The sequence below is a fragment of the Gavia stellata genome, chromosome 24 (assembly GCF_030936135.1).
Source record: "Gavia stellata isolate bGavSte3 chromosome 24, bGavSte3.hap2, whole genome shotgun sequence".
Taxonomy (NCBI): Eukaryota; Metazoa; Chordata; class Aves; order Gaviiformes; family Gaviidae; genus Gavia; species Gavia stellata.
The window spans coordinates 11,983,174-12,009,791 of record NC_082617.1 but is presented as its reverse complement, the minus strand read 5'-3'; the positions used below and the strand labels follow the sequence as shown (position 1 = coordinate 12,009,791).

Below are 26,618 nucleotides of genomic sequence, written 5' to 3'. Positions count from 1 at the left end.
GCTTTCCGTACTGAATCTTTTTAGGTACCATACATTTTTCAGTGTTGTTATTTTCTCCCTCCCCCTTTTTTTTTATTGAGTGTTCAGTTGAGGTCCAGCATATTCTTCCAAAGCCAGCATTTCAGAGCTTTTGAAGCATGATGTGTTTAAGCACGGGTACGTTCAGGACAGTGCATCTCTTTCCCATGTCTGATTGTCTTTAAAACATACTAGCAGTTAAACCAGTCCTGAATTTCTGAAGGAAATAAGATATTCAGATAGAAAAGCTTTACTTTGGAAATTATTAGAAACACCCCTTACTACTAAATGAGAAAGAGAAACACTTCTTTCTATATGTACTGACAAACCAGTTTTCATCTAGTTGTGTTTCCTTTATGCATTTTTTTCTAGTTGCACTTGTTGCTGTGCATGAAATATCACCTCTAGTTTACTCATAAAGGCTCCGTTTTGAATACCACTTCAAAAAAAAATCTCAGCAGACATCCACAATTAGTCTGAGATAATATTCTGCTCATGAGCTGTTACCTTGCAAACGAAAAAGGATCTTTTTGTAGTGTTTTCTCTAGTATAAAAAAACCTAAATAGCTGTATTGTGAAAGTTCCTTGGATATATTACAGCTACTTTATGAGATGTGGGATCTATAATTTTTAAATAGTGTTTTTACAGTGTAGAAGTGAATGTAAGGTTTTTCTTCCTCCAGCATCTCATAGCTGAAAATCACTTGTCTGATAATTAGTAAAACAGTGCCAGATCTGCAGTCATAAAATTGGCTTTCTGCAAATTTTCTGTCTTGTTATTTCAGAAGTATTTAGACCAAGACAGTTAAGAAAATACCTAGAGTAAAAAGGTATGCTGGTAAACAGCTATTGGTAAGAAAGTGCTAATTTAGACATTTCTCCCCTTCATAGAAAAAACTATAGTATATACATTTAGGAACATACCTAGAATAGCAATTTAGCAGCTTTTAGCAATGTAGCCATGCGCTGTTTTCTACCCATTCATCCTTACAGCACAGGTAATTAAGTTGATGTTCCAACACAGCTTCCCCTACTGACCTTTCAGAAACAACGTGTTTTGCTGCATTAACAAATTAACTTCAAATCAGTGGCTTTTCCAGTAAATATGGTCTTCATATAGTTTGAACATACTGGCTTATCCCATTCTGGTGACAGATATTAACATCAACATTAAAAACGAAGCTCTGGTAACGGGTAAATAACTGTTACCTCCTGGTGGACCTCCACATCAGTTACTCCTCACTGCCCTTTGCCTAATCTTTTCTATGCTTCACAGTATGGATTTAAGCCATACTATTTCCCTGTCCATATTTAATGGAGAGAACACACTGCTGTGAATATGTAGTTTTGTCTTATCATTCTATTCAGATCTCTTTAGGGTTCAGAAATGTAGTATGTGGTGCAATATATACAAGACCTCAAAATGAACTGTATTTCTGGTAGCACTTCAGTGGATAAGATAAATTTGAATCCGAGTGTTGGATTTGACTGTGTTGTTACAGGTACTGAGGTCACAGTTCTGAAAGTTAAGTTAATACAATGCCTGTTTAAAAATCCAAGAGACGCAAAAGTTTCTAAACCTTTAATCTTTTCCCAAAGCAGCATTTGTGTGTGTCTTTACTGGGGAAACACATAGAATTATTTTTTGATCAGAGATGAAAGGTTAATCATATGTTATATTTAAATCTCAGACGGAAAAAATAATCCAGTGACAGGATAAGGATATGAAAGTATTAGCTCCTGCAAAGTAGTAGTTCATTGTTACTGAGTAGATCTGCCTGTAACCATCACCCAAAGAAAATTGCCTCTGTTTGATCAGTAGCATCAGGAAATGTCTGATAGAGAGGCTCTTTGTGTACAAATGCCAACTGACTATGTGCTCTCCTGCTTTACCAAACCCCTTTTTTCACTCCAGTTTCTGTAGTTAACTCAGCTGCTGTGTGCAGTTTAATATTAACCTTATCCCCTTAGATCTGGACTGTGGGACCAGTTGGTTTCCTTCAGCTCAGTGTATGGATACAAAGAGCCTGCCTTAGTCCACGTCTTAGGAGGATTGTGTGACTTCTGCCACTGCCAGCACTACTCTGGGAGCAGATGTAGTTTCTGCATGCACTGTTCCTAGATCTAAGCATCCTTGAAAATGAAACTTCAGCATTTGTCTTTCTGCTTGTTCAGAAAGCACTGTTGGGATCTCATTTTAGCAGGGTATTTGGCTGAGTTGTAACTCCTTTCCTTCACCAGACCTGCCCCCCCTCTCCAGTTTGTCATAGCATTACATGCACGCTGTGGGCTGACCTGCATATAAACAGAACCCTAATATGAGAACAAGAGAAATTCCACCCCTGGTATGTACACCAAATAACTGCTTCTAGATTTTGCATCAGCAACGTGTCATATGTCTGTGAAACTATTGTCTTCAGATAGTTTTTATGTGGTAGTTTGCTTATTTGCCTGGAAGTCCCACTGTCTTCTCCTCACCTGAGTTTGCATTTCAGCTTGAAACTTTTGGCTTATACGTGAATATATAGGGTAATTTTTATTTTCACTTACATAGAACTAAAATGATAGTTGCGCTAAATGTACCCTAGCATGTGCTTGTTCTGTCCTTGAGCAAACCAGTGCATTCTGTCTGAAATCCTCCTATGATCTACAGAAAGAAAAAAACTTCTTCCCTTTCCTTTCCGCCTTCCTTCCTTTTCCATCTAACTGAATTCTGCATTACAGAACCTTGACCAAAAATGAGCCAGTTGAAACTTTTGCTGGACTGTATCAGTGCTTCTTCTTGTATAGACTCACCTTGTGTATCATGTGTCTTGTCCAGTATCTTGCCACTTGCAGAGAAAAGTACCAGCTGTTCTGGGGGAGAAACAAGAAACTTTTCAGTACATAGAAGCAGAATTTTAACTGTTGTCTGAGGAAAGCTTCTCAAGATGCTGATGCAACATGACAGTGAAAAAGCAGCTATCCATCCTTTCTTTTGCTGGCAAATCTTGGAGCAAGGTCATGAATTTGAATGATGATTTTTTTTTAGGGTCAATCCATAAGGAGTTTAGATTATGACTCTTCAAAGCTATGGATATATCAATAAATTGTGGCTGGACTGAATTCCACCTGGAATTCAAGATGTCAGTCTGTGTGGCATTGATTTGTCATGTGATCACTTCAGTAAAAGAAGAGTTCAGTCAATGAAAAGGGAAGTTTGGAAGAGCAGCAAGATGAATCAATGCTGATACCAATAGAAAGCTTAGTAAAAAGGAGAATTCTGGGAAGAGATGACTGCAGGTATGACATCATAGTTGAGCTTATGGTTTTAGATTGTGTTAGGAAAAAGGCTATCTGAAACACAAATAATTAAGTAAAGAAATATTTTTTTAAAAAATCTATGCCACTTCACAATCCCCAAATAAAATGGAAGCTGAGGTAACTTCAGTAAGTGTAAATAACTCATGCGTATATAATAAATCTTGAGAAATTCTGTCTTCTGTAGTCCTTGGTCCTGGAGGTGAGTAATGAAATGAGAATCACAGCTCATATTAACAAAGAGAGTTTTTGACCCTCTTGAAATGAGAGAAAAATTGAAAGCAACATGGGCGTACGCTTCTCAGAGACCAAGAGGAAAAAAGAATACGTATATATAGTTTTGAGTTCTAGGCCAACATCATGATGTTTTAAGGTCTGACTTGTAATTGTTGGTCAATTAGGACTAACAGGAGTAAAATATTAGTGCTGGTTGTGGTTTGGCTACAGGCAAGGAGTACACAATGAGACGGTAGTCCTATTAAATGCCTCCACATTGTACTGGAATAGCTAATGCTCTTGCTCTTTTGTGTACTCTCTGACTTGTGTATGGATATTCTTCAGTCCACATTAATAATTCAGCTGAAAAGGGTACTGATACTGGTGACTCTTCTAACACAAAGCGTAGTTTTCAGATACCCCTGAATATTTACAACTTGATTTTATTGCCATTGTCTAATCAAACAGTGATGTGGCAGATAATTAACAAATCCTGTCGCGCATTTTCTCAGAAAAATATTTTTCCTCCAGCGAGTATGTGGGTGGGTAAATACAGTTCAGTTGTACATGTCCTTGCAATGACTATAATCAATGTATTGACCACCTCGCTGGGAGGTAATCCTCAGCTACTGTGTTGTCTGTCTGTCTTGCTCTCCGAAGGGCCTGCCTTTGTCACACTTTCTTCAGAAGCTTTAATAATACTGCCATTGGTTCATCAGTTAACACTGTTGATGCTACAGTCTTGCAGTGTTTCCTGAAAAATTATCCTGGTTTTGCTGTAGAAAGGAAAAACTGATTCCCAAATCAAAGAAGCTTCTAGGGCTATAGTATGGTGTTTGAAACAAAAAATCCATGTTCAGTGATATGAACTAATACTGAAGAAATTATAACATCAACATGTTAAGTAACATCTTGTAATTCTTATATCAATAAAACCAAATTTGTCCAGAATTAAAATAGTAATGGAAAATAAATAGTGCTCAAGACACTGCTAGCCATGGCTTTAGGAAAATACCTAAATTTCCCACCTAAATAACCTACTTGAGAATTTTCTAATGTAGAAATGTGCACAATTTCTAGGTAAGTAAAAGAGAAAAAATAACAAAGGGAAGTATGTATGCAGGAGGCATAAAAAATTGGAAAAAAGAAATGAAAAATAATTACATCTTGTTCTTCTGCTTCATCAAATACTTTGCCTAAGTTGCTAGGTAGTAAGTGAATGTCTTTTAAGTAACTAGAAAAGTGCAAATTTCAGATTTTTCAGCTGTTCCATTATGCTTCTGAAACATAATAGAAAATAAGTATGCTATGTCACATAACAGAAGCTAAATATATTTTAAGGTTGTGCTCTCAGCCTGAGCAGATAAGACAGGAAGATACACAGTGGCATAACTCAACTTCTGTGACTGAATTGAGAAATAGAAGGTACAGAAGAGAAACAGTTCAGTAGGGCTAATGGCAGCCACCTCAGCTCACCACCTTGTCATTTCTCTCTTTGTTCTCTTTGTTTTCATACTTGCTTTCTTGGAAAATACAGAGGAAAGCTATCACATGGAATAATTCTGGCCTCAGCTCTCCATCCCAAGTGTCTTTTTTTTTTTTTTTTAACTTCTCCCTCCCCTCACCCACCCCAAAATCCTGAGCCAAGTACATGTGTGCAGTCTGGCACTCCTTCATTGACAACACAAGTAAGGAGAAATGAACCAATGGATGCAAAAATATACTTTAATGGGCAATTTGAAAGAAAAGTCTGCAGAGATGCAAGAAGAGAATGAAAATAGCGTGAAAAAGGGTAGGCTGGAGTTGTACTGTTACGCAATGTGAGGGTAGTTGATAGAGAATGTGTGTCAATCTAGCATGAACACTATGCTAGTAAGAAGTTAAGACCTGCTGAGACATAAATCTGGAATCTTTTTTGGAGAGAAATACAGTAATCTGTGTAAGCTTTCTTTTTTTTGTCCAAAGAAGCTGACTCCCACTGCCAGTTCCTATCCCTTCTCTGTATGGCTGATGGGTTTTTGTCTATGGAAGCCACCATGGGCTGCGGGCAGTGATGCAGTCGCCGTCGTCTGGTCGAGCAAGTGTTCAGAAACGTTCCCACGTACTCCTCTACTTCTCTCTTGAAGTGCTAATATGTGTACATAAGCTGCCACAGAAAGGACACTAACTTTAATCCTCCTCTCAATATCAGAGTTGTACTTTAGGATGGTTTTATTTAGAATCTCGTTAATTGTCAGTGGATTCCTTGTCTAACAGACTATACCTTAAGATGCCATCTGTGTGAGGAGAGTCATGCTGCTGGCTCAGTCAAAAGCAACTGGGTTGGAATAGCTCCAGTGCTGTTACAAAGCAATGAGTTGGCCAACTGCTAATTTAAAAAAATGAGAGACCAAAATAGGCATCTTAATGCACTGTTCTGTCTTCATTAGAACTGTTGACGATGGGGCTTTCAGTTTTCTTTACAATGACGGCATGTAAATGCATTTAAACTTCGATCCAATACAGTATCTAAACATGTGCTCATCTTTAAGTGTATGGAAAGTTTAATTGACTTAGGGGTTTTTCCCATGCTCTTAAATGTCTTTGCTGGTTTGAGGCCTTTACCATAAGTTTTCACAAGCACTAAAATCACTCCTGAGATTTTAGTGAAAGTTTTTTTGAATACCCTGCTTTGCAGGATTCTTTCCATTTGCATAAATGTTGTGTAGAACACTTGGACCTCAAGGTCCAAGAATCCACCTTGAGCATCTTTGTCGTCTCAGTAAATTTTGGATGATCTGGTCTGGAGTGCTGATCGTGCTACCTTTGGTTTAACATAAGCTATGTTAAGCCTACGTCAACAGGCAGATATAGCTACCTTTCCTATTGTGGCACTTTGCAGGCCATGAGGTTTGTCACTGTTTTGGAAAAAAAAGAAAAGAAAAATTTCATTTTGTGAGGTGAGTATGAAGTTAAGGTAAATCATTGTGTTGTCATCCACTCATACTGCTTTTGCCACAAAATCAGAGGTGTTTTCATGTAGGTGACTATTTAATTTAGTTTCCACTTTGATACAGCAGCAAAGACTCCGTCCACCTCGGCCACCGCCTCCAAAGATACAGCGTTCATCTAGGCCCGTGAGTAGCTGGTAGTTTTGTTTCACTGCCACAGCTTAACACTGCCTGAATTACGCTCTTAGTAGCATTACTAAACCTTGGTAGTTTGGATTGTCAAACTTTGCAAAAAAGCAATGTGTGAATTATGCTCCTAAACTCACTTCTTCTCTGCTGCGGCACAGCCCTGGGACCTGCATTTATTCTGCTTTTCTTTGATGAGTTCTGCAGCTTTCAGTCAGTTCTGCAGGTAACTGATGCTGCTGTTGCAACATTTGTTTTTACTCATTTGCGGTGATTTCTTAAACAAAAAGTCTTGCTAGGCTGGCATAAGTTTTTAGCCAGTGAGCTTTTGAAGACTTGCACTAAACTCAAATATGAAAGGAAGCAGAAGTCTGAAGAGAAAGTATTTATTGTCTGCAAGTTATGCTTTAAATTAATTTGAGACACTTAATTTTTCTCCATGGAATAGATGAGTGAATACATATGAAGAAAGCAAAGTCTATATTTGGGCAGTAGAACATTAGTACCACATTATGGATGATATACATATATACTTTATGTTCGTTTAAAATGCAAGCTGGGACTCTATGTAATTACATAGTATAAAAAATGTAGGCATGGCATGTTGGCCGGAGGAAGTGACTCTTCCAGAGAAGAACTACACAGAAATTATTCTCAGTGCAATACCTGTACTTTATTAGGCAGGGATACCTTATCTCAGCAGTTTTTCATTCAAAACACTATCTGTAGGACAATTGTTATATACTAACTATGCCAGATGACTTTAAAGCTGGAGACTGTGCTGGATCTGCACTAGTGAATTTTTTTTTTTTTTTTCAGTAGTACAGGAAAGTGGTACCAGTTTAGAAGGGGTGTTGTTTTTTGCAACAGCCTTGGGAGATACTTAGCGCTTGCTATTCAGGACTTTTGCTTTATGAATATAGTTCCCCCAAAAGGCAAATCCATCTTACTCCTTGCTTCCTTATACATACATGTATGTGCATAAGAAAGAGAGAGATGCAAGTTTTCAAATCTAATCTTGCTAAAACTTGTTAAAAATATGTTTCGGATGAGCAGGCCACTGGTTAACAAGTGCACTTGGGTGTGTGTTAACTTTGGATCTTTGGTGCATGTTCCTGTGTTACATGTCAATAGCATGCGTTTCTTTTCCTCCCTCTTTTTAACTCTGGGTGTTTAGCTTAACAGAGTAATTTTTATGGATTTCTGCACTGAAGATTTGTTTTCTGTGTTAAAAGATAGCATTGACTATGCTCATATGTGTTCTTTTAAAGGTAATTGATATGGGAGAGGCTCCCAGATATGTTACACTAGGAACAAACTTTCCATGGTACTATGGGGTTCCCATAGTGCTTCATAGCCCTCTTGGTTTGTGTTTGTCATGTGTATGAGGGCGCATTGCGATTCCTCTGTACAAAAGTTGCTAAACGGTATTGTTCAGATTGAGTAATTTATTACATCAAAGTCTTACTAAGACTGTCTAATCTCCCAGCTGTAGTGCATTAATAGTCCTCGCTATGTGTGTCAACTGTCTTTGCTCCCAATGTGATTGATAAAAGGTTGGAAATGTACTAATAAAAGCTCCTGTTGCATTCATCTAGCTCTGTCAGTAAGTGGAACAGAAATGCTTCGTTCATCAAGAGGAAATTCAAGATAAATGTAAATTATTATAATCACTCCCAAAAATATGCTTGTACCAAATATACATAAATTTGTTGTTGTTCAGAACTGTTATTTGGCTTTTAATAGTTGAAACACATTTTTGTGTGTGTAAATAATACTTTGTGCAGGCTGCTTTTTCCCCTCTCTTAGCCTTGGCATCTATTACAGAGGTGGGTATCGGCAAGTAATTTATCCTAGCCTTTTACAGCAAGCACTGAAAGAGGAGACCAGGTCCCTCTGCTTTTCCAACCAAGTCCACATAATACCAGAATGCCTTAGAAATACTTCCTGTTTTGAGAATATATCTGTTATGAGGAGGAATCCATGGGCACTAGTCCTTGCAATATGAGTCATTGCTAATAATAAAAACAAAAACACAGACCAAAGGAAGGTTAAGGAAGCAGAGCAGGTACGTTCTTTACATTCTGCTGTTTTGGAAATGAGTTATGGTGGTATCATGAAAGAGAGAGGGTTGTTGCTTATAATTAATAGAAATCTGTTTGGATTAATAGTGGCTGTTTGGAAACTTCATTCAATTAGAAAAAGTTAAAATATAATAATTATGCATAAAGTTGATGGTGACAGTAATAAGCACATTTAACCCTTCTGTACTGGATGTTTACCTTTATTCTTTTGGCTGTGTGCTCATGTAATTGGATTTCTTTCATACTTTTGCATTTGATAAGCATTTAACCCTGCCTATTTGGCTACATAAGGCTCAAAATCCAGCAAGGAATTGGCTTGATTCCTGGCTTTTCCCTGCAGTCCCCCAGGAACAATGCCCTAAATCCTACTTAGCATGTCACCCTGCACTTTACTGGTCTGGGGGCCCCCTGGAGCCATCCAAAACTCTCGTCTCTCTCCCTCATCACCATCACTCCCCCAGGGTACCACCCAAAAGGTGAAAGTGTTCACAGCATGATGACAAGCCAGCTTTACACATCATCTTCCAGCTCGGATTTAATTAAATAGGTTTCTTTCTTCCTCTCTTTTTCTCTTTCTCCTTCTCGCTCTTTTCTCCCCCCAATTCCTCTCACTTCTCTCCCCCTCTCTTGCATGCACTCGCTCTCTCTTGCTCTCTCTCTCTCTCTCTGTTTTATCAACCCTAATGAAGCAGTATTCTTCATCGATCCTGCTGATTGCCAGCCCATTCCTTTTGTTTGTTGGCACCGAGCCATTCAGCCGCACTCTGACAGCTCAGCTCGTCTAATTAGCTCTGTTGTTCTTTTCCCCATGTTTCACCACGTTGCAAGTTCAGTTGAAGTTGCCACAAACTTAATCCTTCCATTCCTGCCATAAATTCACATTCTTAAGCCGTCTTTATTGTAGAGAGGAGCAGCCTTGTGTGGGGACTGATCTTCGAGACCTTAACATCTGACCTTTTTATAAGCCCTTTTTCCTAAGAAATAGTGGCAACACATCTCTGGATTTCTTCATCATATCTGCTGTAGACCATTTCCTTTGAAATGAAAATTCAATACAATAATCCTGCTACTATCTTCTGCATACTGTTGCGTAGTGCGGAATCACTACACACAATTCGGTGACTTTTTCCTGGCAAGAAAATTTGAGGTTTATATGCTTGGGGGGGGGAGCCCAGAAACACCCCACCCTCCAACAAGTCATAATTAAACAACAACGAAAACTTGCTGAGTTGGGGGGAAATCTGCATCTATTATATCGTTGCAAACAAATTCATTAGTCATGCAAAGAGCACTTAGGTTGTAGCTTTTAACAGCTTCCTTTATGTTGTGGCTGTTAAGGGAGCACAAGCTCAGGGAGGTCAGAAGTTGAGTTGTATTCCTAACTTTATTTCATGGCTTTGGGGATTTCTGTTGAAACTAGCATTCAGCTAAGCCAACAAATCAGACTCCATTTCAGGTAAGGAAGTTCTTTCCTAATAAAAAATGGAAAGCTTGTTTGTACAGCCTGACCCTGATGCTGCAAATGTTCATTCCCACATTTGACTCACAGGGATAAATAAGTTCATCAATGGGATTACTCACTAGTATAGGTAGGCACATACGTAAACTTTGCCTATATAGTGATCACATGTGCTTATTCCTTTCCATGAAGTAAAGCTTGTTTGCTTGGGGAGTTAATGCAAGTAAATTAAGCTTGATTTCTCAACATTAGAAGGTGATGGATATGTTATTTAAGATTGGATTGGCAGCATCATCATCTTCCACAGAAAACCTTTGGATTTTATTATAGACAACAAAAGATACACTAACATAACATTAGTGGTGATAATGATAATATGTCTGGCAAGGGTTTCTGTTCAGCTGCTGAAAGGAAGCAAATTTTTAATGAAGAATGAGCTATGTTTTTCATGTTATAACAGTTATTCTAAGTACAAATTTTCGATGTTCCCTTTCACACAAGTCTTCACTTGAGAAGCTGGGTTCCTATGAACAAGAGGACAAAAGGATCATGATGTCAGAGCGGAACTCCACTTTTCAATATAACGTACAGCAACACACAGGATTTTCCAACTTTATCAACCAGCTGTATAAGGGGAAGCTCACGTTTAGGGAATCTTTTGTCAGAAATTTAGCCTGTACCAAACTGGACAGTGGAACAAATTTTTGTTGTTTTGCTAATAGCTAACCGTCAATGACAAGCAAAGTTTCATTTGCTATTCGAAAACATGTGGGTTTTTTGTCCTTAAACAAGCTGTGGGTCCCTTTAGTTTATATTCATACTCTATGTTCATTGGTATATTTATATTCATTTGTAGCATTGCTGTGGCACAAAAAATAAAGAAGTTTAAAAGCAATTCTAAATGGAAGATACCTTTAAGATAACGGTGGTTATGCATATTTTGTTGTTTATGTCTGTTGATTGATCAGCCTGAAGTATTTGATGAAATTTCTGTGTGTGTGTGTGTATGTAATAGGTTCGCCCACCAAGACCTCATGTTGTTAAGAGACCCAAGAGCAATATTGCTGTGGAAGGGCGAAGGACTTCAGTTTCTAGTCCAGAACAGTAAGTATTTTGCTGCTCTGTTTCTCTCTAGTTGCGCTGTTGTCAACAAACAATGCATACAGAACTGGAACTAGCCAAAGGAGACATTAAAAATACTACAGATGAAAGTAATTTTTTAATTAACAAAAAATTTGGGTTTTAATTTTTGGAGCATTTTAGAGGAAGTGTGAAAAAGCAAGAAACCAAAGTTTACTTATTGGAAAATTCTGGTTTGCCAAGTTAGACATAATCTGATCAGGCTGTTGAGTGAAAGTTTTCAGGTTTTGGAGTTTTGTTCATTTCTTTGTTGTTTTGTTTCATTTTGAACAATGCTTTAAATGAAATTGTTAGTCACATCCCTGCAAATCCACTGTTCTTGCCAGGCTTTACCTGGAAGGTATAGAATTGTTTGGTTTATAGTGATGGCAGTAAGGGTTGTGTCTCATGCTTGTTAGAGTCCCATTAACAGAAGGTCTGTAATGAGCTCTATAGTGAAGGCTTGTAGAGCTTAACTGTCTTGCAAAGTACTAGCAAATTTATCATCTCTTTAGATTTGACTATGAAGAAAACAGGGGTAGCGTGCCAAGTAAGTTGTACTGCTGTAGCCTACTGCTTGTGTAGAAAATATTTTGGTTTCCAGCATCTCTCCTGTTCATATGAACACTATATTCTGTTACCCCAGAGAGATTTTTTTCAGAGTGTTTCATGAATGTCATATATTAATGTACTTTTTACAAAGACAACAATACTGTGTATTGTTGCAGATACTCTTAATGCGTTGCATTAGCTGAGTTAAACAACAGGCCATCAAGTGAAAATCTAAAAAGAGAATGGATATATTGAACCTTGCCAACAGAGCCCAAAAGACACTACTGTGTCTGACAAATATACGTGTAGGCTGCATCAATATCATCAATATGCGTTTTGGATTTAAAATTATTTGGATTCTTTGGAGTGTGGCTACTTCAACTGTTCAGAAGTACGAAAGATTCAACAGCACTAAGTTCTGATTGGATACAGAGAATGGTAATAGCTGCACTTCTTAAGGGTCCGAATAAGCAGGTTGCCTCCTGTCACTTCGGAATTCGGGAAGCTTAAGAACTGTGCATTTTGCCTGGGGCAGTTGATCTTAGAAGAAGGTGTTGTGAAAAACGTGGCTAGAGTAGGGACAGACCTGCTTGGCACTCCAGAGGAAACCACTGAGCAGTGAGGTAAGAACAGCAGGCAACAGAACCAGTATACATTTTCCAAGTCCCATGGCAAGATTAAACTGGTATTCCCCACATGTCAAGCATCTTTGATGCTGTCCTTGAACAATGAGTGGAATAACATTTTCCAAATGTCCAGTGTTGTGGCAGTGCAGCCTTAGCATGGGAAGTCACGCTGGAACTGCTCACAGACTACAAGCAAAAGACTCGGGGGCCACGAGATGGTTGCACTGATCTAATCTGTCACAGAGATTTCTGCGTCATTCATCTCTACCTGCAGCACAAACTGATTGCTTACGTCGTGGCCACTTCACATTATGTGTTAAATGTCCCAGCCTGTGGTGGCTTTATTGTCAGTAAAGTGAACTGCTTTAGCTGGTGCCCAAGATTACAGAATATTTGTTGTATCTGAAGATACTAAAATCCCGTAAAAAGAAAAATGGTCCGTTTCTTTAAACACACCTTTTTCCCCACATGTGTGCCAGTTCCCTGTCACCACTGTTTATGAGGGAAAAAGAGGTGGAGGTTGAGTTTCCCCCCGTCCCCTAAAGTTAAGTGCGTGGCTAGCTTTTTCCCAGCCACCCTACGATGGGGAGATATTCTGGCTTGCAGCTAAAATGAAGGGTCACTTTTAAATTCTACAGGTTTATTTATCCATTTTATAGTGGAATTTGGTTGCCCTCTTGTGGAGTAGATTGCAAATCCTGCAGAAGGGTTTGTGCTGTTACGGGGCGGTAGCTGTCCCTGCACAAGGACTATAGGAATTTTTAAAATAAAAGTTTTTCTTAATATTTAACATGATGGCTCACTGCATGTAGGTGAAGGATAATTGAGTCAATTTAACCATTATGTGTGTTTCATATGAAGGATTATGTATATTTGGATTTGAAAGCTGCTTGATATTCCAGTGTGGCTTACTGCTAACATGTATTTTCAATTCCTGCCAGTATCAGAACAGAAATAAACATAAACATGAATGAGAAACATAATATTTATACTAATGCTAGTAATACATTGAATTACAATTATTTTACTTGGGTTTAATTTACTGCTGTTAATTTTAGTGAGTCTTTACAATTCAGCTGTTTTCACAGAGTAAACTATGAAAATTTTTTTGTGAAAATGATTGACAGTAATCTACAAAAGATAATGAAGATGTTTTGTAGCTGTAAACAGACTCATTTTTCTTCATGACCGTTTTACCAATTTTTTCCATCTTTTAAATGTGGAAGAAAACCAGGTAATGTTGCTAACACCACTGACACTTGCTATGTGGTACCAGTTGTGGTCTCTTCCTGATGTTTCACAGCTTCAATACTTCATCCGGTTCAAATGCTGAGTCACAGCAGGAACTGATGTATTTTCATTCTTTCCTGTCGTCAGCTTCAAGTGGCAAAACAAACTTTGACATAACTGCTTCCAGACAGTTAATTGTAGAATATTGCACTCAACCAGATCTCCTGTAAGGTGTCTGGTTAGAGTGTTTTAATAAAAACAAGTTGGGGCAGGGGGGGAGATGGGACACTCGCCACGCACCAATGATGGCACTGACACTACAGCTGTGATTTCAGAAGTACAAGTGGAGGAAATATGGAACCTTGTGCTTAACTAAAGCTCAAATAAATGGTCAGTAATCCTGACCTTTTTCCTTACTATTTATCTCAAAATGACATTTTGAATAAAGGAAAAATATTTTATTCAATAGTAATTAAAGATAGGATTTTCAAGAAATTTTTCACAAACTTTCTTTTTCTGTTCCAGTAAGAAATAATCTTCCTATATTGTTCTGAAATGAAAACATACTTGTCTCTAATTTGCATTGTCTTCTGTCTCTTGGATAATACTGAAATGAATGAAATCACCAGAATGTGTATTTTCACTCGTGTTACTTGGTAGCATTGGAGTACCCTTACTGCAGATCAGAGGAGATTCCATGAAAGCAGCAGCAGCGCTGAGAGGGTGCTTTTCTTAAACTAACCAAAATATTTAGCTAAATTGCACTGGTTCCAAAACTAATTATTAGCCAGTTACTTCTCTCAGGTGCTCATGTGTGTGGGAGATGTTTGTGAGGAGGAGCTTCTGTTCTATGAGAAGTTTCTTTCTGTATTTAAAACTAACACTAACTTTTTGGTCTTGAATGACTCCATGAAGGCTTCAGGGGCGTTTCCCAGCGTATCTGACTGATTAGCTCAGACTGTAACTTTGGCATCCTCCTCCCAGCCGGTGGAGGCAGGATCCCCAGGGCAGCGTGCCACTAACCGCTCCGCCAGCCTGACACCCAGTGAACTCATTTCATAGGGCGGCCTCTTTTCATTCGTAATGTTGCACATCATCTCTGAAAAGTAAGCCATTATGTAGGCATCCTTTCAGTTGTTACATTTATTAATGCATTTCTTATGATATTAGAAATCTGAATCTTCAGTTACATGAGGTAATTTTTTTAATGTGTGTAAAAGAAAAACATTGTTTTGGGGGTATATGTGCTCATTTTCTAGTCAGTCTTCAATTAAAACACAGGAGGGCAGGAGCAGTGACTTCAAACAACACCCAAGATTATTGCTCATGTCTGTTTTTAAACCATTATATTTAGAAGAGCTGGTGGAAGAACTATTGTTTCCCCCATCAAACTTTTCAGTGAATTTTTTTTCTATTTCAATAGAAAGTTTATTTTTTTACAATTTTATCAATAATTCAAGGTTTGTGATGTTTATGATTCTTAAAAATCTGTCATTAAAGCTAAAATGTTTAATTTTTTAAAAAACTTTTTTAGTCATAAGGTAACAGGAAGAATTTGTAGATGAGAGCTCAGAAAATGCTGGATTACCACCTGGGGCAATCCTACACACGTGGGACCTGCCTCCTTAAACACAAATTAGGTGTTCACAGAAATAAGATGTTGCATTTTTAACAGATAGGCAGTTTTTTGAGGGCTCTCTTTTACACCTCAGCAAGATTTCCTATTAAATGTAGAATAGGCTTCCAGAGTGCTCTATAGGATCCGTCTTCTGTAACTACTGACTAGCTGGCTTCCAGGGCATGCAGAGTGGGAGAAAATTAAAATAGGAAATCAGAGGGTCAGGCTCACAATTAACAGCATGTCAAAAGGCTCTTGGGCTGGCTAAAGCCATGTCAGTGCTGCAGCAGTTCATTATGGCTTTCCAGAAGTCATGTAGGACTTAGTAGAGAAGCTAATGGCTTTCCCTTATATCATATGAATGAAAATAGGCTGCCGTGCAATAGTGGGTTATTACCCTGAATTTAGTACGAAGTCAGCATGATGGCTGTGTTAAATGATACAGGCTCGTAAAGCACATTAAATTCCAGTTGTTGTAACCAGGCTCTCAGAGCTCTGCCACACAGCATTTGTGTATGGTAAAGGTTTTCCATGGCACCACTGCAAGCAAGGATCTCTGCTTAGGAAGAAAGCTAAGCCAGCAAGTACCTGTATGAACAAGGATGGCTGGCCTCGGAAAGAAATACTGGAGGCTATAGCAGACAAGGCTTGCTGCGTACCCTTTGGTTCCTCTGCCTTGGGAAAACTGGTGTAGAGGAAGCTAGGTACGATGAAGGTGGTGCCAAGAAAGCAGATGCCCAGCAAAGGGACAGCAAACGGGAAAAAACTGTGCGGAGGGCAGTCAGGTTTTGTGGCAGGTCTTGCCAAACAAGAACTGTAGCACAAGGCTGGCAGGGCTGCCCTTTGGGAACCCCAGTCTTCCCGGCTCTCCCACCTTTCCAGTATGATGGTTTACAAGAAACTTTAATTTTGGGGCCTATTTCTGCTGGCTGCTTTGGAGTGAACCTACTGAATGTATGCAGCTTGCCTTCGAAAAGAGATACGATATCTGCAGGGGAAATTGGTGAATAGATCCTTAGTACCCAGTAATAGGACAAAAATATGAAATGACTTTGTAGAATCTTACATCTAGATCTGTCAGAGCAGGCAGAGGTGTGATCCAGCTTGTTCCCACTTTAATTTCTTTGTTAATGTTTTCGACACTCTAGAAAATTTGTAAAAAGTTCATTAAAACTATAAAACAATTAGCTACCTTCCTTTACTGGGTGTAGTGATCACAAGCTGTTGGTTTTGTTGGATGACTTGTGGTATGAATTTTTTTGTTGTTTTAATTTAAAATAGCCTTTATGCTAATGTTTTTGGTTTTTTGGAAATCTCCTGCTCCTGTGAACATTCACAGTATACGAAGTGACACTTTAAAAATCAAGTAGATATTTTAAGATTTTTGTTAGCTCACACTCGGATGTACTAACTATTCAGAATACGCAGGAAGGAATTCCAGTGATAGGTCTGTGCTTTGTTCAGATTGAATAGTTACTAGGTAATCCCCTCAGTCCCAAGCCTCCTAGTTTACCCTGGCAAGAAAAAGCCCATGCATCCAAATCCCTCATTCTCTTCATTCTACTGTCTAAGAGGGACAAATTCCTTAATTCCCTAGAGCTGCTGTATAGCTATTCTTTAAAAATATATAGTAATAAAAAAAAAAAATCCTCCCTCAAATTTGGGAAGCCTTTTTTAGGGGGATAATGACAAGAAGTCCATACTACCCCTTTGTACCATAATCTCTATAATCAGGAAAAAGCAACACGGTTAATAAAATACACAAATTTAATTTTCTCACAACTAGAATATCTTTAAAAATTATTACAGAATTCTCCTTATTAATTCCCATATCCTGTACTCACATTTTCTCTATGTATTTTTTCTATCTCAAGTACATTTAGGTGTCAATTAAATTTGAAATATCTACATTTGTCAGCATTTCATTTTTGGCCAGTGTGATGTGCTGCTGATTTGTCCATGCATCCTGACACATGAAAAAAGCTCCTGAGATGCAGATCTTCCTCATTAAAAAAGAAACCCATACTATCATAATGGTACGCAGAGCCATGGAGCGCATCCCCAGCTTTATTGCACTGTGTTTCTGACATGATATTTAAAAAGGAACAGCCACGGCTGTCAGTACTGTCATATGCTAGTGCTAACCGAAGACATGTTAAACTAAACATTAGAAAGAGATCAGCAAGTCATCTGCATGGTAACTCAACGAAGAGATTAGGTAGGCAGGAGCTGGTGCAGTCATGTGGAGATGATGAGGGTTGTAGCTGTGACGGACACATCCTTTTTTCCCTCTAAGGCTGCAGCAGCGCCTGCCTTGTAGCCGGGCTTGCTGTGACCTGCCTTTTCAGAGACAGCTCTTTGTGTATGAAATTCTAGCAAGTGGTGGGTGGCAGACTGCAGGAGAGTTGCCGAACTGGGTTAATGAGGGAATAGGCACTTTTTTGGGATTCTACTGCCTCAAGCTAATAAAAAATTTAAACATGGACAATTTTAGATTGTTCATCCCTTATCGTGGACCAAAATCTCTCACACAGCACCCCAACAGTGAAACTTAAGTGCTTGCTTTTTTTCTAATTATGAGATCCCACTTTCATTTAAGGAGTCTGCAACAGCAACAAAACCGGTGCATATTAACTTGCTATATATTTAACCTTGTTTGCACTGAGCTGCACTGAAGTGCAATTGATGAGCTAGCCAACAAGATCCTACCTTGTTTCTTCATAGTCTGTTCCCAGTTTATTTAATATGTGCACACAGACACAATGCATTTGAATTTAGCATAGTGTGAAGGCAAACAAAAGGTATCAGAGGCAGTTCTTTAAGGGCAACTGCACCAATACATTTGTTATATGCAGTTACCAAATGTTTAGTGTATCAGCAAGATATGCGGAAATTCAGTATCGCTCTTGATGTCTGGAAATAAGTTAGAATTTCTGGAATCAAGCTAAATGGTAATTTACTCTCCTAAGACAAAAAGACGTGTATATAAGTTCAAAAAAGAAATATTTTTAAAGTACCTTTGATTTCTGATTTATTTTAGGTGGAGCCCTTTGTTAATGCAAATTGAAATTTTTGGATAATAGTCACTTTCTTAAAAAAACAAAGTTAAAAAAAATGTTACAGCAAATTTTTCCTAATGCAGTGGCACTACCTCACTTTCCCTGGATGCCTATTATAGCAGAAGAGAGGAAAAGAACAGCTATACAACAGCTTTAATTGGAGTACCACAGACTATGATTTAACACTATCAGCTGCATCCACTGCCACCACGACTTTAGACTTTTTATTAATTAGCTCTGACCTGATTGTGAATAAACATTTATTCACAGTGGCAGCTCGGGCCCTCTTGAGCTGTCAGTTGCAGTGTCCAGCTTCTCTTTTTCTGACCTAATCTTTTAGACTGATCTTTATAACTTTATTATGTAGTTATTTAGTGATTGAGACAAAAAACTAAAAGAGTGAAGGCTGATTAGGAATTCAAGTGCCACTAGAGGTAGTTTGTTAGTATGTCTGTACTATAAGGCAACAAATCAAATTCTTTCTTTCTATCCATGCTTTTGGTCCTGTTCTGATTTCAGTATATCCTCATCTTATCTATAATGTACATAGTGGTGTGGTACATTTGCATTGCTCTACAATGTCTACAGGATCAGGACCTATCCTTTGCTTACACTGAAATAACAAATTTCATTCTGGACCTCAGTAGGAGCAAAATTAGGATCCCATCTCAGTTGTGTATTGCTTTGTGTCATTCACAATGTGTGTTTTGATTCACTGCAATAACTAGGATATTATCAGTGATACGTGGTTGATAAAATGAAGATGTTTGGGAAGAGACCTCATTCGGATGGCTAGAAACAATGTTGGCTTTTATGATCCTAGTGATTTCTTTTCCGTTGTTCTAGTCATGTGGGGAAGAAAAGAGAGACCTGTAAATGATGCTCTCTAGCAACATCTATCAGTGTTCATCAGTGTTTGTCTGTCCATCAGACAGATAAAGGTGGTTTATAATGCCGTTGAAAAGAGGTTTTCTTGGGTTTTTTTCATTTCCACTCACACACACTTAGATACGCCAGAATGCAACTGGAATGGGGAGAATAAATAAGAAACAATAAATAACTGTTAAAAATTGAGTATATGTTTTATTGTAAGTGCAGATAATTTTGGTGGCTCTACACAATGTTGTCCTAGAGTTTTAGTAGATTGAAAAGCCCTGGGCTGTGTGTAGAGGCCTCTGATTAGTACTGGTAAATCTTGATGTGCTTTTACTGCTTTCAGTTAGTTGTGAAGCATTTGTCTTAATATTTAATTTGTGAGAATATGTTTTCTATAAGGTCTTTTGCCATCCAGAGCTTCAGTGTTTCAGAGGGGAATGAACAGTGGCCCTTGCTTCATACTTTCCTAAAGATTAGGATATTTTAGCATTACAAATGAGGCGATACTTGCTATTAATTCCTTCATAATCTTCAACCTCTTTGTTCCAGTATATCTCTGCTTAAGTACCCTGCTCCTGTACTCTTTCCTCTTCTGCTAAAGCTGATAGTGCATTTAATTGTTTAAAGCAGTGATATAGCCACTTCTGAATTTGCTCCAGTGGGAACAGTGAATCTTCTGCTTCACCAAATCGCAGAACCACAGAACGATAGGGGTTGGAAGGGACCTCTGGAGATCATCTAGTCCAACTAGATGCAGTTGACTAGATCATCTAGTGCAACTTCATGCAGAAAAGAGTAATTTACTGGGTTTTTGGTTACAATGAAGTGAAGCAACTGATAGCTACAATAAATAATAGAAAAAAAAAATTCATAAATTCAGCAAGCTTTTTCTTTTATCCCCCAACCAGTGTATGTTTACCCAGATCTACCTAGGCATGCACAGTTAGTTTTACATTCACTAAAAATTCAGGCATTGTCTGCATTAGGTACAAGAACAAATCCTGCAGATCTGACCTCTGTGTATCAAATAAAGATGACTAATATGTTCTTGTCAAAAGTCTGCTGAAATGCTTTTGGTGGTGGTTGGGTGTTTTTTGTTCTGAGTTTTGGGTTTTTTTGTTTCTTTGTTTGTTTGTTTTTAATTACAGCTAAAGTGTGTTTCCAGAGGCACTTCTGATTTTAAGAAGTTTTCATCTGAAAGGATTTTTGTTCCAGGCTGCTGCTAACGAGTTCGTAGATTGATAGTTACCATCCTGCGGTGCAGGAGAAATTAGCTTGAGTCTCTTTTCTGCCAGACTTTGAAAGTAGCTAACCATTGAGGAAAGAAACATATGCACCTTTCTTGACAAACTGCATTTCATATAAATCCTCGGACAGTTTTGGTTTTATTCTAGTGTGAAGCTATTTCAGATCTCAAAAACTGATACAAGTAGGGATTGTTACCCTCACGTCAGCACCCCTCATGTATCAGACTGTCAGTCTAAGTATCTATAAAGCAGAGAGGTAGATCTAATATTTGTTTGCTTGTAGTCAGAGCTCAGAGAATCTGAGGAGCAAAGATGTATTTCTAAAGAACTAAAAGATGCCCAACTCTCTAGAAAATGTAGTGGGGAAAAGGTGGGTTTCCATACTGGCTTCTTTTGCAATATGGGTGTGATTGCAGGTCTCAGTACCTTTCTCGACTAAGCGGCACCCTAGACATTTTTAGGGGAGTTGTATTTTCTGCCTGGAAAGTAGAGCTCAACTCTTACCTGCAGAGCTCTTTCCGGTGGCAGGCAGTCACGTTCAGGAATGATTTAGAGCCTACGAATCACTCGCTTTCTCTCTCCTCTGGAGCTTTGAATGTGACAACGTGATAACTTCCTTTTCTCTTCCTGTTTCCCTCAGCCTTGTAAAGCCTATGCGACACTATACAGTCTTCCTCTCTGAGGACTCTTCTGATGATGAATTTCAGCAGGAAGAGGATCCTGTCTCTGGCTTCTCTGAAAACTTTTTCTTCTCTGCTCCTTTTGAATGGTCTATCCTTTATTCTTTCATTGTATTAACTCAGTCTTCGAACAGCGGGTTTTGCATTGGTCAGGGTGCCTGCTCCTGTACTTGGAATTTTGGAAATGCTCCTGCAGTCTCTGTACGGCACTTGATGAATGTTCAACATTTCTCCTGCTTGTTTGTTTTGATATTTAGCGGCATGCAAAAGCATACTCCTGCATGAAACACTATGCAGCAATGCACAGCTTATGGTTTTACATCGACTCGAGCTCTGTGGGATGTAACCCTTCCACCTGCCCTTTGTTCCTTTGTGCTGCTTGTGTTCCTGCCCAAACCTTCTGCCGTTCTTCCTTGTGCAGTGCTAGCTGTGCTTTTTGGATTGTCCTGTGAGCCTTATTTCAGTGCAGTTATTGGCTTTTTCTAGTTTCACTTGCTTGATCCCAGCCTCTCTGTTCTGTCAAGTACCGCATCCCCAGTGACTACGGGGAGTCGCCATGTCCTCCGAGGGTTTTGAGTGCAATCTGACCTAAAAGTATACAAGACACAGGAAGCTGTTGGGTTTACTCACTGTGCTATTTGTATCTGACTTTTTAATTTGTAAATTGTTGTAAATTCCCAAACCTCTGTAACTTAGTCTTGCCTAGTTTTGAAACACCGTGCTGAGCAGCTTGGCCATATCGCAACTACCAGTTTGCAAGACCTGTACGTTTAAGCGCTGGCTGCAGGATTCTGCCACCTGCCCAAGGTACCCGTGTTAGGGGAGCGAGTGTTGCCTGTCAGCTCCTGTCTACCTGGCCAGTCTTCCCAGGGGCCCAAGCTATCTTTCTGAGATGAGAGTAATGCTGTCACGGGGAGGGAGGTGCACACGGACTGAGCTGTACTAAATACCTCCTACTGCGTATTTGAACATACCAACCCCGGAGGCCAGTCTTGAGCTAAGGCCTCACTGCATGTCATCCAGAGGGTTTGGTCTTTCCTGACCTCACCTGCCTGAGGGTTTCTAGGGGAAGAAAGGGAGATAAATTGCACAGAATTACACTCATTCTTTTAACAAATGCAGTAATTGGCTTGACGGGAGCCTGTAGGAGGAGGTGCCAGGGTACTGTGAGCTGCTGCTTCAGAAATCTGTGTGATGGCAGGTGCGGGCAGTGCTGGGTGCTGGGAGGCGGATGCCCAGTCACATCTGGGCGACTGGCGCCTGCCCGGATGCAGTGGTGTTAGAGAGAGAGGCTGCCAGTTTGACAGTGGAGTCTCCAATTGCTAAAATTCATTGTGTGATGCAGAAGGCAGGTTCAGAGACTGACAGGGAAGGGACATGACAGCAGGCAGTTGGGCATGGGGAGACAGACATGCAGGTCCAGTAGCAAAGGGCCAGAAAAGTGTTCTCACACTCTTGTGTTCAGGGTGGAGGAGGCCAGGCCACTAAAATGGTTTGTTTGCAGAATATTCCTCAGGGGTGTTTTGCAGTGTGATCTAATGCTTAGCAGATGAGCACATACTATGTGAGAGACTAAAGATACAACCAAGATTTGCAAGATTACCCTCTTCCTAAGGACATGTACCCTCAGCTGCCTGTCTTGTACTTGCATTATTACGTTCTTGTGTTGCTAGCTGAATGCCTGCTATTTACATGTTGATGAATGGAGTAGGATGGGCTGTTTATAAATTTGCATGGTATGATATAGATGTATTGTAATAAAATATGGAAAGAGGAAGAGGGTTCTTCCATAGTATCTGTTTTTGCAGGTCTCAAATATTTTCTTTTAATTGAAACCTTGTTTAAATGCCACAGTAAAGCTGGCTGCCAGTCAAATGCCAATCACCACAGATATGTATGGCACTTCTTGTTATTAATTGGATGCGCATTATGCTGCTGTTCTCTGAACACAGAACCAATATGCAAATCTGCTCGTGTTCATTTTTTTGCTGAGGTATGTGCAAGAAAAGCATCCTGCTACCTCGGCCTTGACTGTAAATGTAAAATAGGTGTCTCCATAATAGATTGTGTTGTTTCTTGGTAAGATGACACCAGTGTAATCATTGGCACTCTGCACAGTGTTCCCAATTATTGCAGGAAAACACTGAAGTATGTTCTGTGCTGAGTTAGCTTGAAGCAAAGCAATGTAAGTGCCTGCAAAACACAGGGCCCTTTGCAGTGCGCTTGCTCTGACTTTTGTGTAACAGGACTGAGCACAGGAGCAGTGGTCTGCTGAGGAGAAGGGCCAGACTGTCAAAATGGAGCGCTAGCATCCCGTTATTCCTGCTCCGAGTTCCCTCAACAGCCTGCCCGTAACTGCATGATCACAGCTTTCCTCTGAGCACTTCCCACTTCTGTCTTTTTCCTTTCTGAAAACCCCTTGAGTGCCGAGTCATCTTTGTATGTCCTTCTGCCCTGGTCACTTTGCTCATGCACCTGCTTTTCACAAGGCAATGTAAGCTGTATTTTGCCACCCAAAAGCTTTTTGTAAAGCCATCCTGTTCCTTAGTAATTACTTGTTTAAAAAAAAATTAGACAGTCATTTGCAACATGATTTTTGTTTCTCTCCTAGGCCTCAGCCCTACCGGGCCCTGAAAGAATCTGATAGTGCTGACGGGGAAGAGGCGGCCAGTCCAGAAAAATCAAAAGAGCCTCTGCCTCCAAGCCCTCTGCCCTCAAGCAAGGCCCCAGAAATCAACCTCCTTGAAGACATTTTCCCTAACTTAGAAGTAGAAACACAGCCTCAGCCTCTCAGCCAAGCTAAGAGCCTAGAAGACCTGCGGACTCCCAAGGAGGAAGGAGATCAGCGATGCACATTTGATTACCAGGTTTGGGCAGGGTTTCATGTACACTGGGGGTTTTTGCGCAGAACTAGGTCGGGCTGTCTGTCTTCCGTTATTCTCTGAGGAACGTTTTCATATTATTGGGTGGATGCATCCGTTTTCCAGCCATTTGTTCATGCGTTTCAAAGTTCATTTCTGAATTAAGAAATTATTGGAACGGGACTCAGTTACAAGACAGTAACTTTTTCCACTAAAACTACAGTCTTTACTTCTAAAGGAGGAAATATTTGCCCTGTTCCTCAGGATCTGTTTTGTCCATCAGCTATCACACACAGTTATCTTTGAAGCTGATGCTCAGCAGTGAGAATGAATACCTGGGAATTTTCAGGTCCCCTCCAAACTGCATGTTTTTTAAATGACCTTCTTTTAATCTGGCCATTTTAGTCTAGGCATCATTTGAACAATCTAGATTGTAGAAGAGAGATTCTTTTATGAAGAACTTCACTGAATATATGCAACTTAGAAAGTGCCAAACTAAAGCAGACTCTTGAGGTCTTCATGTGACATGAAAGAAAATAATGCCATTTCTACCTTATGATAATATTTAATGTAGTCTTATATCTAGATATTTCATTTGACAGCTTTTTCCATACAGCAATTAAGGCTTCTCAATTTCTGTACCTTAGATATAGGTAGATGCTCCTTACTTGGCTAACAACAGATGCCACAATATGTCACAGATGAACAACTCATTAGAGGCAGAGCTGGAATTAAAACTGAAGAGTCCTGCTTCTGATTTCCTGTCTGTCCTTCTAGGCTGCATGCTGTTGTCCCTCTCCAGTGTGCACTGTCTGCAGACAGATCCTCTTCACTCATAGCTCAGCAGCCTGTCTTCACGTCATGCTCTATGTTGTGAGGAGATCAGTGAAAAGTCAACATTTTTTTAATGCTTTCTTGCAGAGAATGGATCTTCATGTGTCTGAGAGAAACAGGATTGTGCCAACCATGAAGCTGCCTCACCCCTACAACAAGCTGTGGAGTATGGGTCATGATGATATGGCTATTCCTACCAAGTATTCCCAAAGCTCACCAGAAAGGCCCTTGACTGCACTTGGTAACATGCCACCGATCACAAGGAGACCCCGCAGCAGAGACAGCATTCTGGCTCCTGCAGAAAAGGATGAACCAAATCCTGCCATTCAAGGGAACATCACCATTCCTAGGCCACAGGGAAGAAAGACTCCTGAACTGGGGATAGTGCCACCACCACCAGCACCCAGGGCTTCCAAGCATCAGACTCCAGCTGGGCCAACAGAAATTCTCACCACCCACGCTACAGGACGTAGCCATTTGGTTTCAGATCTTATCCCAGAGCCCTTTGGAGTTGGCAGTGTGTCCTTAGACCCTGAAATCCAGCAGTCTGTAAATTATTCCTCTCATCCGTCTCAGCTTTTGTCCAGTGCTACCAGCACTGCTGAGATGCTCCAACCTGTCAAGGTGAAGACAGATAATACAGGTAATGAAAGCGACTACCTTCTTAATCTCCTGGATCCGTTAAAAACAGCCAGCTGGCAAAGCAGTGGCCCACAGCAAGGTCCCCACAGCCTGCAAAGCTCATCCACTCCACCTTCTGCAGCTAGCTTTGTCTCAGTGGCAAGTGACTTTGTGCCTCCTCCAGCTGCACCATTTGTCCAGCCGCTTGGTTATCCTTCCCCAGCACCACTGCCTTTTTTACAGCCATCTCCTAATCCATTTACACAAACAGTGCCAGGAGCCCTTTCGGTGTCTCTAGTTAGACCCCCAAGGGGCTCTTTCACCCCCTCTTTAGGTCATGCTTATAGCTCTAGCTTCATAACGCCTAATTCTAGCTTCTACCCACCACAAAGACCTCAACCAAACATTTCAACACTATCCATGCCCAACTTGTTTAGCCAGGCTCCAGCTGTGCCACCCGCTAGCTCCTTACTGCTGCAGAGCCACAGCCCTTCTCCAACAAGCTCTCTACAGCCAGCATGTTTAAGTGGTCCTTCTAAAACCAGAACATTACAGGTGGGCCAGTCCAGCTCAAAGGTAGATCCCAAGCAAGCACTAGCTCTCCTGAAAAATGAACCCCCTTTGATCCCTTCCAGGCCAGCTAAGGGCTTAGAGTCAGTGTTACTATCCTCAAAATCTGAGGAGACAAAAGATCCATTTGAAGATTTGTTAAAAAAGACAAAGCAAGACGTGTCATCCACACCAGGTAAGGTTGAACAGCTCAGAAGGCGATGGGAAACCTTCGAGTAATGCTCCCAATGGCCTTTTGATGCCTTTGGAATTGACAGAGGGGTTTTTTTGTTTTTTGAGCCAGCATAAAACCAAGCATTTCTTTTATGGAAGGCTGAGCCAGGATAGCTGCAGGACCATCACCGTGCTGCAATTCACACACGAGTGCTTTTTGCCCAGAGTTCAGAGTCCCCCCCATTGTCCTGGTCCCTGCAACTGCTTCCTCACTCTCCACCGCTGAAAGCCCCGGTGACTCTTGCGCTGACCAAAGCAGGAAGGTAGTTGGGTTTGGGTTTTGGGTTTGGTTTTCCACACATCATAGCTTTTCAGACAA

The 26,618-nt window shown here is 40.0% G+C and overlaps 1 protein-coding gene across 5 annotated transcripts in view; it reads left to right on the top strand.

The window, feature by feature from the left end:
• DENND1A (DENN domain containing 1A) overlaps positions 1 to 26,618 on the top strand; it is a 214,828-nt gene extending 188,210 nt beyond the window's left edge. Inside the window, exons 20-24 of one of the 5 annotated variants that reach the window (XM_059828993.1) lie at positions 6,591 to 6,650; positions 11,209 to 11,297; positions 21,161 to 21,289; positions 23,812 to 24,067; positions 24,983 to 26,618. In XM_059828993.1, the coding sequence (XP_059684976.1) occupies positions 6,591 to 6,650; positions 11,209 to 11,297; positions 21,161 to 21,289; positions 23,812 to 24,067; positions 24,983 to 26,305 (1,857 nt within the window). In that variant the 3' untranslated portion in view covers positions 26,306 to 26,618. The remainder of the gene's footprint in view (positions 1 to 6,590; positions 6,651 to 11,208; positions 11,298 to 21,160; positions 21,290 to 23,811; positions 24,068 to 24,982) is intronic. The other 4 variants (XM_059828994.1, XM_059828996.1, XM_059828995.1 and 1 more) reach the window with 4 other exon arrangements.